This window comes from Geotrypetes seraphini, chromosome 1, assembly GCF_902459505.1.
Source record: "Geotrypetes seraphini chromosome 1, aGeoSer1.1, whole genome shotgun sequence".
In the NCBI taxonomy this organism is placed as follows: Eukaryota; Metazoa; Chordata; class Amphibia; order Gymnophiona; family Dermophiidae; genus Geotrypetes; species Geotrypetes seraphini.
This window is the reverse complement of record NC_047084.1, coordinates 192717724-192730930: the sequence shown is the minus strand read 5'-3', so window position 1 is coordinate 192730930 and position 13207 is coordinate 192717724. Positions and strand designations below refer to the sequence as shown.

The following is a 13207-nucleotide window of genomic DNA, read 5'->3' as shown; positions in this document are numbered from 1 at the left end:
AACAGGTCCCGTCGGGGCATGCTAGAGATACTGCATATTAAAGATAAGTAAAGAAAAGACTTTCTGTTGTTATTGATTTTATTTTGAAGAAATATTCAATTAGAAAACAACAGTCAGCAAAAAGCTACATTAAACAAGGAGGCTATTATAAGGACCTAATTGGGACACTATTATCCAATATAATTTGGAAATACATTTTTAGTGTTGATTTAAATAATGGAGAAGGCCCTCTAGCCATCCTTTTATTGAACCCTGAGAAGTGGGGTGCTTTGTTTATGTGGCTATTTTGTAATCTTCCCATCCCCCCTTTGCCCTCTTCAACCCCACGCTGGTATAAACAAAATAAAAATATGTTTCCTTTCTCTGTTAGGTCCTAGCTCACTCTCACTGTCTAACACCAGCTCTAGCAGGATACACATTTCAAATCTGACATATTGTAATTACAAAATAGAAAATAAAAATTTTTTTTTCTACCTTCAACAGCCATAGCCGGTGGTGCAGTGGTGCAGTGTGCAAACTTGAAACTTCTAGCAAGTTTGCTTGAAAAGCTGTCCGCGCTGGGGCTCCGTAGATGACGTCACCCACATGTGAGAATATCATGCCTGCTTGTCCTGGGATAATTGTTTCTTTCCCACTGTCTACCATCTCTCTCTCTCCCCCCACTCTGCCTTGTGCCCTGGGTCAAATCTCTATTCCCCTCCATGCAGCATCTCTCTTTCCATTATCATGTGCAACATTTCTTTCTCTCTCCCCATGCACCATCTCTCCTTGACCTCCACCATTTGTCCACCATTTCTCCCTATCTCTTCTCCATGCATGTCTCCCTCCTCTCCACCATTTGAAGGATTTTTCCCTCTCACTCCTTTCTACCTGTTTCATCTCTCTTTTCCTCTCCTCCACCCCAATTCTTCCTTTCTCCCCACATGAGCAGCATCTTTCCTCCCCTCCCATCCCCCTGTGCAGCAGCACCTCACTGATCCTCCCACCGTGAAACCTGACATGCCTCCAAGGCCTCCTAAAGCAGCAGAAGTGGAAGCATTCTGAACAGGCTGCTTTGTGACCTGCCCCGCTAGGGTTTCCCTCTGCTGTGTCACCGATGACATCATCAGTGACCCGGCAGAGGGAGTGCCCCAGCAGGGAAGGCTGCGAAGCAGGCCATTCAGAATGCCGCTGCTGCTGCTGTTTTAGGAGGCCTCGGAGGTGTATCAGGTCTCAATGGGGTGGGGGTCGCTGAATCGGCAAGTCTGATTTTCTCGGACAACAAATTGATTCACCAAAGTGAATTGGTGAATCAATTTGAATCGGCGAATCATAAATATGCCATGTGAATGGCTGGAGTAAATGAGGGCAGTTACATGTGTAACTATATTTTAAGGGCAGTTACATGTGTAACTATATTATAAGACTCATGCATAATTGCTAGACATGGCCATGACGCATTCATACCCCTCTATCCATGCCCCTTGCAGTTACGCTCTAGAGTACTTAGGCACAAAGTTATTGAATAGTGCACAGCTATTAACTACTGTTATCCCCATCTGACTGCATAACTTATTTCAGTATAGAAAGTTATGTGCCTATCGGGAGAAAATAGAGGGATGGGAGCTATTCTATAACACAGACACTAACATTTAAACTCATGCTTAGAATAACGTGATTTACATGCATATGGGGACATATACATGCGTATATGCTACATTTCTGCATAAGCGCTATTCTGCACATTTGCAAAGGTGGAGCTTAGGCACATTTCAGACTTGTGTGCATAAATTCCAGAATATTGTGTTACACGGGTATCTGTCACACTCAGGCACTAACACATTAGCGTTATGTCTGGCAAAGTGCTTGCAACTAAATGTTAAGCATGTATGTATACCTGGCTGCATATATACCTACTCCCTCCTGTGACACCCCTCCCAAGCCCATGACCGTTCCCACCCCAACCCTCCCCATACCTTTAAAAGGAAGGCGGGTGAGAGGGATGTGTACTCCCTCTGGCCGGCAGGCCTGCCTCTTCAGAATGGTGTGCCTTCCCCTTCCCAGTGCAACCTGGGATGCACCAGGGAGGGGCCTAAGGCAGTGATTGACCCAGGCGCCTAAGGATTCTCCTAAAAGGATGCACTGGGAGTGGCCTATGACTCTGACTGGCCAGATCCCTAAGACCATGGACAATTGGAGTCTTAGGCCATTCTGAAGAGGTGGACCTGCTGGCCAGAGTAAGAAGGCATCCCTCTTGTCGGCCTTCCTTTTAATGATATGGGGGAGTCTAGGTGGGCTTTGGGGGCTGGGGAATCACGGTTGCCTACTGCCGCCTACAATTGGGATGCTGTTTATAGAATTTGGCCCTAAATGTGTATGTGTTTACTCATGAGCACTTATACTAGTCATAAAGCCAGTGTCAATGCTCGGTCTTAAATTCTGGGGGTATTTGCATAACATAGTATTCAGCATGGGCTCAACTGTGCTAAATGAATAATCATAACAAGCAATGCAGAACTTTTCTGTGCGATAGTTACCACACAGCCTTTGCACCCACATATTCATTTTTGGTGTTCAAGCACAAAGGCCCTAATTCTACAATTGATGCCTAAAGTTAGGCACCTAGATCGGTGAGCCTAGCAGATCTAGGCATCTAACCTAATTATTTAACCTAACTTGGCAGGCGCCTACCACTTTGAAGGTAGGGGCCTAGTCCAAGGAACCTATCACCAAACAGGAATGATTGTGGGCGTGTTTTTTTAAAATCTAGGCACTTCTTTTGGACTTAGGTGCACATTTAGGGCAAGAAAACCTTGGCAAAAATATGGTGCATCTAAAGTTATGATGCTTAAACTCATTTTAGGTGCTGCTTGGCACGATTCTATTAGGTGCTGTTTATAGAACTGGGCCGAAAAAGTGCAAAATTTTATGTATGTAACACTTTTGTAAACCGTTTTGGCTTAAAACGGTATAGAAAATTTTAAAATAAAAAAATAAACACTTTAGTAACAGGGGCCCACAATGCATAGTTTTGAATTTTCAAAAGTGCATGCATTATTTTTGCTGGAAAAAGTACCTAGGGTTACCATATTTGTAGTCGTAACAAAAGAGGACAAGTAGCCTCGCCCCATTCTACCCCAGACCGTCCCCCCCATACGTCTGGAGGGCCTCTGAGCATGCGCACATGTGGCATAATGGCGTCACCTGTATGTGTGTGATGCCATCATGTCACATCCATGCATGCACTGAGGCCCTCCAGACATGGCCCCTAGCTCTGGCAGAGTCGGGGGCCTTCCAAAACCCAGACAAACTGCTGGAGTTTTCAAAATCCACATGGATAGTCCTCAAACAAGAGGACATGTCCTGGTAAATCCGGACATCTGATAACCCCTAATCCATGGGTAGGAAGTATCTGCAAATTTGGTGACCCGTCAAATGCGTGCATGACAATAGCACCCAGACAAATGTGCCCCAACCATTGCGCGCAAGACAAATGCGTGCACGGAATGGGAGGTGACCCTTCAAATGCGCCCCGACAGTGGATTCTATTTTGTCTTTTTGAGGGTTACAAAGTAACTCTCTTTTTTGAGGGGTGGGGAGAACTCCCCCCCCCCGCACCTACACTTAAAACATTCACTTGCTATCTAGTGTTAGGGTAAGGTTTACATCAGGATTATGGGAACTCTTTACATAAGTGAATATCTTGAAGGCCCTGATTTGCTCAGACTCCTCAGGCCCCGTTCCTTGGGAGGGGCTTTGGCCTGAGGAGTCTGAGCAAATCAGGGCCTTCAAGATATCCACTTATGCTAGATTCACGGGCCGCAAATGGCGTGTACGTAATTGTCGGGGCGCATTTGTTGGAGCACAATTGTCCTGCGCGGATTTGTCGGTGTACTGCAAATTTTACTCCTACCAGCAAACATTTCAAAATGACAAATTGGAAACTTTACCTTTGGGAGTGGTGAGAGTAGCTTCCACAGCCTTGCCTCCTTCCCCACATCTTGCTTCATCAAAAGGAAGACACTGCTCTCCTATTCCTGCTATTATTTCAAAATTTTTGGTGAGATCTTTTGCACCAGACAGTGACTTTGGACGATAGATTTTGCGTGCATTAGAGTCAGAAACATACAGGTCTCCTGTGACTGGGTCAGTTGCCAGGTAGTATCGATGGGCTAAGTTACTGCTGTAAAAAGAGAAGACATGTGTTTTAAAAAAAGCCTCTTCCGTGACATATATTCTAACACAATGAACAAAACAGGAGGAGGCTAGAATGCTCACAGAATATTCTGAGTGAGCAGAATAGTAAAAGGGAACAATATTCTAACACATCATGCTGCAGAAAGATGAATACAAATTATACCCAAACAGAAAATATAAAAAAGTGAACAATACAGTGGTTTCTGTTTGTCAGATCATTTTGCATTATATATACAGATAGGGTTACCAGATTTTCCGTTTGGAAAATCCGGCCCCCTAGACCCTCCCCCAGGGCCACCCACTTCCACTCATCTCCACCCCAGTCCCACCCCCCCCCCCTCGCTGCCTGCTGTCATCAGGCAGGAGGGCATCTACGCAGCACAGATGCAATGCATTGACATCACATGCATACGCAGACATCTGGTATCTATCTATCTATCTATCTATATATAGACAGTCCTCTTATACACACACTTTTATACTGTATATATATTTATTCTAGCGCTTTTCCTTATACTACCTGCAAACAGTAAGATATATTTAAAAGGCTACCTTTTTGGCAAGACTTTAAACTCCAACCCACTAACATTATTAGGTTGAACTTTCTGTCTCCACCCCCTAAAAATGCAAAAAACAAAACAAAAAACCCTTTAACAATGGATTTACCCAAATAGCAAAGTTCTGGATCATAAACAGTACAATACAACAAATGGTTGCCCTTTCCAATATGGAAACTTAACCCTGGAATCTATAAAGGTCACCCAAATTTGGATGCAGATCCCAGATTAGCACCCAAAATAATTAGGACCTGGGGCTCCTATGATTTAATTATTGGACCTAACAATTTGAATTATTTATGATCTGGGTGCCGCTTTGGCCACCCTTTATTCTGTAAGAATGGACACCTCATAAGGGGGAATGGACAATTTATGGATGTTCACAAAAGATGCACACAGTGTTACAGAATAACTGGGATCTGCCTCTGTTTGTGCCTCAAAATTTGCACCAGGTTTCAGATAGTGTTAAGTCCTCATGCCCAAAGCTAAGTGCCAAATTTGGCACTCGATGCCATCCTGTAAGAGTGATCATTTCAAAGCACCCTTTATAGAATGGCATTGAGCACCAAACTCCACTGGTGGCAATTTTTTGGTGCTATCTATAGAATCTGGCCATTAATGTACATGATGAATTTAACAAATAGAGAGAGTGGTTAACAATAGGATAGTGATATTCAATGCAGGTTAATAACTTCCACAGTACATATATACAAGTGAACATAAGAACTGCAGCCGCTGCCCATCAAACATTCTTTACTGCAGTAATTGAGGTAGCAGACCCCATGTCAAGCCCAAATCTCTTAATAGAGTTGATGGAAGAATAAATTAGCTCATTCCCCCAACATAAAGCACAAACTCCTCCCCTCCCCCAAAAAACAAACAAACAAACTCCTGGCATTGGAGTTTCCTTATTGGCTAGTGCAGTGTATTGCAAACTGCTATAAGCCGTAGCACCCTAAACCCTGTGCCGTGGCTGGAGGACATCCGGAAATGCACAAATGTCAATGCGATGACTTCACACACATACGAAGGCCCTCCAGTTGGGGCCCTGAGCTGCCAGTGGTGATGGTGGGGTGCTACAAAAAAAGAAGTGTGTAGAGGAGAGGCGCGGGCAAGGAGGAGAGGTATCGCTGCAAGAGGCATGTCCTGTAGGCAGTCAGCCGATGCCAGCATCTCACGGCACACCTGGAATCTGCTATGGCACACAATTTGCGATACACTGGGCTAGTGGATAGGTAGGTCTATCCCTCAGTCACTCCGGCCCTTTTGGGTGCCTGGGTTCAAAATGGTGCAAAGTTTGGTGGTACTATGAGGCTAGATGTAGTGGTCAACTGATGACATTTTGAACCCAGGTACTTGATGGGGAAGTAGCAATTAGGGATTTCTCCTAATTGCCTGTAACCAACTAAGAAACTAAGAAAGAAAGGGGGAGATGGTGGATTTGTGCTTTGTTTCAGGGGACATCCGGAGGTTGAGAGCATTAAGAAGCACCATTAAGAGGCTCCCCTGAACCATCAGACTATGCTTTCGTGGCCTGATGCACCTGGGAAGGAAATATAATGCAAGTTCTACGCTGGCATCATCTTTCCAGGAATAACACAGCTTGCAAATTTAAATCAAACTACTTTATCCATTTGCATAATGATGAGCTGTTTTGAGTTCATTTGCATGCTTTGCATCTCATTATTATTTTGCTCTCACTGCGCTGTCAAAGTATGTGCATTGGGGGCACGTAACATAATCTTTCGTCATCTAATCTCTATTAAATGGCAAAAATCCTGCATTATTCCCTTCCCTTATGTTAGCAACTATCCCACTTCACTTATTCATGAACAAATTGCTGGCATCCATAATGCAGAAAAGCTGTAAAAAGGTCACTTGCAAGTAAGATATTATCTCATCTGGTTGCCTAATATCTTAATTTGAGAGCAATAACTGATGAGTTTACAAAGATAAAGCTATAATGTATCTACCACTTCAAGTGAGATCTAAACATCTGTTCACATACTTCAGTACACATACTATGTAAAAATAATGTGCTACTATAACACATTTCATGTGATAGTAACTTGCAAAAAAAAAAAAAAAAAAAAAAAGCAACAGAGACCAATGAGAACAAGCTGTTAAATTATGCAATGATAAAAGGACAATTTTTTATATGAATTTACCTATACAACATGCAATATAAATGAGATGTATTTTTTAATGTTTTGGCAATGCAGATATCAAATGAACCAATCAAACAAATTCTGAGACACTGAAAGATTTTGTGGAAATTTGCTCTCCATGATTTCTAAGCAACTGCAAAAAGAATCAAAATTGTCACAGAAACTGAGAAGAGAATGATTTACTTCATAGAACATAACCTACATTTTTTGCTACTTTTTGATGGGGAGTTGGAGAAACAGATGTGGAGAGCTATTTTTGAAAGTCAGAATTGGGACCTCCTGCACATACTCCCTCCCCCTTTTAAAAAACCCTAGCACGGTTTTTAGCGCAGGCCGTAGCAGTAACAACTCTGATGCTCATAGGTACTGCATGAGCGTCGGAGCTGTTACCGCTGCAACTGGCACTAAAAACTGTGCTACGGTTTTGTAAAAGAGGGGGATAATGTCCAAACCCCTCCCCCCCTCCGGTCCATCTCACAGCCATTTTCAAACAGGAAATATGTTGGAGTTTCCTGTTCAAATGAGAATATCCAAAATAAATAGCCATTTTACAAACTGAAATGTCCAAATTATGAACAGAACCCCCACCCTCCCCTCGAAACAAGGATGTCTCTCTGGCATCATTTGTACAAAAATGGCCATGCAGAAGAGAAGGGCAGCATAGTGGCAGTGAGGTGCACATGAATCCAGGGCACCCAGGTTCATATTCTACTGCCCTCCAGGAACTTAGAATTACATACTATACCTGAATGAGCACCTTCTCAATGGCTCTCAGGCTTGCAGGTATCTAATATTTAGGTACAGTAGATGCTGTATATCTCTACTTCTAGAAGTCGCAAGATTGTTGGCGGTATATAAGAATAAAGTTATTATTATTATTATTACTTCTAGAGTGCTCACAGTTTAAAAGTTAAAAAAAGAGGGTAGAAGTGGGATGTGAACCTGGGTTGCACTGACCACTAGGTTACCCCTCAGACCTGCTTGCTGCTGGTTCAGAATGCCAGATGGTGTCATGGAGCCTAATATCCCTTTCTTGATTCACTTTTAGGGGTGATGGGGGTGGGTGGGCGGGGTCTGTTTCTCCCTTCCGGTGTCAACACGCCCCTCTTCCTCCCTTCCGTATTCCAATGCATCCCTTATTATTCTTCCCTCCCTCTGTGCTGTGTCCCAAATTCATGACTGCCTCCCTACATCCCATGGGTGTTTAAATCCTCTGGCTGCCTCCCTCCTCCCAGCCACACTTCTCTTCACAAAGCCATTAGAGGAAGGCTTCCGGGTCAGCCATGGGCTGCGGTAACCCCTGGGGAATTAAGGAGGGATCATGCTTTAATCCCTCCAGTGGTCAGCTACTCATTCATGCTACTTTTTATACCGTGAACATAAATAAAACAAGTCTAAATAAAAATGTATTTTTTTAGACTTTGGCATTTTTTCCTCTTCTAGCATTGCTGTTAGACGTCCTGATTTTGGGCCCTACCTAGTCTACCCAAAACATTGCCCCCTTGCTACTTGGACACACCGCAGTGCAGAACATCCAAATTCTACCTTTCCAGCATTGCACTTTGGATGTTTTTGTGACATGGACATTTCTTTTTTTTGCCATCTTAAGATATCCTTCTGCTTAAAAAATGAGCTCTATAACTATTTCAGCATTGCCAATAAAAAGTTGAAAGTGGTGCAGTTAACATCTAAACATTTATAACAATTAAATTACAACCGCAAGAGTAGGTTCAACCCACTCCTTGGGATAACCCAGCCAGTTAGGTTATCAAGATAACTACAATGAATATGCATGAGATAAATTTGCATGTTATGGTCTCTATCACATGCAAAATCTATCTCATGCATATTCACTGTGGATATCTTGAAAACCAGACTGGCTTGGTATGTCCTGAGACTGGGCTGAGAACCCCTGCTTTTATGGTTGCACTAGAGCAGTGTCCCACAATTTTTTTTGCCAGAAGGCACACTAAACCCAGTGCATTCACAAGTGCTTAGATGTCGACATGTGTGGCATCATCACATTGATGTCCGCGCATGTGCAGAGGTCCATCTGGCCACGCCCTTGAACCCGTCACTTCAGTGGGGGATCCTGAAGGAGGGGAGATGCCAGTGAGGGGAAGAGTCATCAGCGCCGGCTGACTGCCTACAGGAGATGCCTCTCACCGCAAGGGGCACTTCCAGCACCTCTCCTCCTTACTGGCGTCTCGTCTGGCACACAGCTTGCGATACACTGCACTAGAAGTAACATTCACTTTTAGAAAAGCCATTTTCCACCAGATTTTTATAGCTTGTTCCAGGTCCTGGGCTCCTGGCTGGCCTCAGGTCTCAGCTGTGTCCTACTATGAAACTTCTCCAGGACTGCAGGCAGCCCGATAAAGCCCTTTAAGGGGTGAGTAAACAGAACGGAGATAGCATAAAACACAGGTGAAAACAGCTGGAAGTTGTCATCTTCTAAATGCAAAAGCAATATGACTGTGATTTCATCTGGAAATTTTTTTTGTTTTTTTCACATGCATGATATGAAAATGTGATGAACTGTGATTTTAACATGGCCCTAGTTCTGCGGTTAAGCCCAAAATGCTCTCAACACTTTTTGAGCAAGTCCCAAAAACCAAAATGATTGGCAATTGTTAATACATTACATATGCAAACAGACAGCTACACAAAAGCAGTATCATTTTTTAAATTAATTTTTAAAGCAGCATTTCAAAGTGATCAGCTAAAGATTTCTCTATATATTTCTTGTGCATTTGAATATTATAAGCCTAAGCATTCTTGTAAGGAACAAGTACAATCTTTTCTAATAAAATTATATTCTAATGTTTGTCCACTAGTTCCCCACTCATGTATCTAACACTCTGAAATGCAATAATGAAGCCATAATACACTTAGATGAGAACATAAGAATGGGGCACAACATCTGAAAATCACAAAATGAAAGGATTATTTTGTAAGCTATTTATTACTCAACTTTAGCTATATGTTGCATACCACAGTCAGCTACAAAATGTTTATTTTAGTACTGTTGGAAATATTGGCATAATATAATATCAGCATTTGAAACAATTTACCCACTTCCTTTAGTCTACTGAAATGTTTTAAAACAAGAGTAATAGCAGGAATGTTCAATATATAAACACATTTTTATGGCTCAATTGATTTTGCTTCTGGAATTATTCCTAAGTCTACTGTCTCTGTTAAAATATCTTCTCTCATTTTTGAACACATGCATTGCATAGAGAATGTCTCTGCCATGGCCAATTCTCAGCTGCACATGCTATTGTCATGTTATATGCATCACTCTACTGCCCACAATGAATGCTAATGGAGATCAACATGGCAACTAGAGGCTGACTAAAACAGATTTTTTCCAGTTTCATCAGGTTAAGAACATCCATCTTATGTCAGACTCATACTTATGAACCGGGATCTGTTTCTCCCTTCCAGTGTCAACGTGCCCCTCTTCCTCCCTTCCGTATTCCAATGCATCCCTTATCATTCTTCCCTCCCTCTGTGCTGTGTCCCAAATTCGTGACCGCCTCCCTCTGGCCCCTCTTCCTCCCTTCCTATCCCAACATGACCCTCATCCTTCCATGGGTGTTTATCTCCTCTGGCTGTCTCCCTCCTCCCAGCCACACTTCTCTTCATAAAGCCATCAGAGGGAGGCTTCCGGGTCAGCCATGGGCTGCGTGTAGGAACTGCAGCCTTGGCTTTGTGAAGAGCAGTGCGGCTGGGAGGAGGAAGCCAGCCAGAGGAGATAAACATCCATGGAAGGATGGGGGTCATGTTGGGACAGGAAGGGAGGAAGAGGGGCATGTTGGCACAGGAAGGGAGAAGAAGGGTTGCGTTGGGACACAGAAGGAAGGGAGAGAGCACAAACTTCAGACCAAGGATGGAAGAAAGGAGGGAGGGAGCATGAACTTGGGACACAGAATGGAGGGAGGGAGGAGAGCATGAACTTGAGACATAGGATCGAAGAATGGAGGGAATGAGGGAAAGAGATGCTGAGGTAGGGGAGGGAATAGGAAGGGAGAATTGTTGGGCATGGGTGTCTGAGGGAAAGAGAGATGGTGCACATGGGAAAATGAAGAAAGAGGATAATTGTTGGGCACAGGGAGGGAGAGAGAGAATTATTGGACATGGTGGCGGGAGAGGCATGAGGTACAGATGCATGGGGAAGAGAGATGTTGGATGTGGTGGTGGAGAGGGAAGAGTGGGACGGATAAAGAACGAAAGTGTAAACCTCCTATCTTTTCTTTTTATTTAAACCACAGTACTTTATTTTGAGGACTGTTTCTTTAATGTTTAATGTTCTTTAATGTTTTTATAGACTGTGTACTGTACAGGATCTGAGTTACAAACAAATTCAACTTAAGTACGGGTTAAAAAAAATGGAACTCATTCTTAACCCGGGGACTGCCTGTACTTGCAATCACAGTACAAAATAAAACTAAAAATAGAATGCATAGAGTAGCCCAGGATTACCTTACAGTCCCTGGTGGTCTAGTGGTGCAGTCAGAGTAGGAGAAATGCCTCAGTTATTGCAGCTTTTTGAGTATAGGGCCAGAATTGGCATGAGTAATTGAGGATCACTCCTGTTCCAGCTACATACCTAGAACACCAGGGATTGTAAGATAGGCCTAGGGATTCAAAGCACTCAGGTTGGTCCAAGTGGAGAGCAACTCCTGTTCAGTTGGAGGGAGAGCAGAGAGGGAAACTGCAAACATATGATCAAACACGGAGGAAAAAAAACAACCTTTCAGCCAAAACCAAAACCAGGTAGAAAAATAATTTGGGGCTGGTGTTGGTGCTGAAATCAAAATTCAGTCAGCCTCTAATGGCAGCTTCTGGTTTTCTGCAGCTCATACAAGGCAATTTTATAATAGGGTTTCTCTAGGGTTACCAGACGTCTGGATTTCCTCGGACATGTCCGGATGGCTTTTCAAAACCTGGCACTTTGTCCGGGTTTTGAAAAGTCTCCTCTAAATCGTGTCGATCGAACTGATTAATGGGACACAATCAACATGGGTTTAGCCAACAGAAGTCTTCTTCTGAGGAAATGAAAAAGCACAGGGACAGAAGGGAATGTTCTGCTGTGTTTTGGAAACTGGTCAACAGGGAATAAGGATGTAATGGCCAATTCTCTCAATGGAGGAAGATGATTACTGGAGCAACCACAATGATCTTAATTGTGACTGGTGTTTTTTTAAATATATTTATAAATGACCTGAAAATGGGAAGGATGAGCGATCTGATCATAATCTGCAGATGACTGAAAATCATGCAGACTTGTTAAAATGTTAAGTTACATGAGGATTGTGAGACATGGAAGGAAGACTATGGGAGACTAGAAAACTGGGTACTGAAATGGCAGATGGAATTTAATGTGGAGAAGTGCAAAGTAATACATTTGGGAAAGATAAATACTCAGTTCCACATTAGGAATCACCAAGCAGGAAAAGATTCTAGACCTCATCATGGACATAAGAACATAAGAGTTGCCGCTGCTGGGTCAGACCAGCGGTCCATCATGCCCAGCAGTCTGTTCATGCGGCGGCCCTTTTGGTCAAAGACCACCACCCTAGCCCTAGTAGGAACTTGTCTAACTTAGTCTTGAATCCCTGGAGGGTGTTTTCCCCTATGACAGCCTCTGGGAGAGCGTTCCAGTTTTCCACCACTCTCTGGGTGAAGAAGAACTTCCTTATGTTCGTATGGAATCTATCCCCTTTCAATTTTAGAGAGTTCCCTCTCGTTCTCCCTACCTTGGAGAGGGTGAGCAACCTGTTCTTATCTATTAAGTCTATTCCCTTCAGTACCTTGAATGTTTCAATCATGTCCCCTCTCAATCTCCTCTGTTCGAGGGAGAAGAGGCCCAGTTTCTCTAATCTTTCACTGTACGACAGCTCCTCCAACCCCTTAACCATCTTAGTCGCTCTTCTCTGGACCCTCTCGAGTAGTACCATGTCTTTCTTCATGTATGGCGACCAGTGCTGTACGCAGTACATCAGGTGAAGACGCACCATGGACCGGTACAGCAGAATGATAACCTTCTCCGATGTGTTCATGATCCCCCTCTTTATCATTCCTAGCATTCTGTTCGCCCTTTCCGCCGCCACCGCACATTGTGTAGACGGCTTCATCGACTTGTCTATCAGAACTCCCAAGTCCCTTTCCTGGGAGGTCTCTCTAAGTACCACCCCGGACATCCTGTACTCGTGCTTGAGATTTTTGATACCGACATGCATCACTTTACACTTATCCACAATGTTTGAAAGCTTTTACTCAGTAGGCTGAAGCACCTAA

The 13207-nt window shown here is 43.4% G+C and overlaps 1 protein-coding gene across 5 annotated transcripts in view; it reads right to left on the bottom strand.

The window, feature by feature from the left end:
• The window catches only part of TENM3 (teneurin transmembrane protein 3), a 2583516-nt gene that overhangs the window by 79627 nt on the left and 2490682 nt on the right, over positions 1-13207 (bottom strand). For all 5 annotated transcript variants that reach the window (XM_033942956.1, XM_033942961.1, XM_033942964.1 and 2 more), the window contains one exon: positions 3930-4162. In XM_033942956.1, the coding sequence (XP_033798847.1) occupies positions 3930-4162 (233 nt within the window). The remainder of the gene's footprint in view (positions 1-3929; positions 4163-13207) is intronic.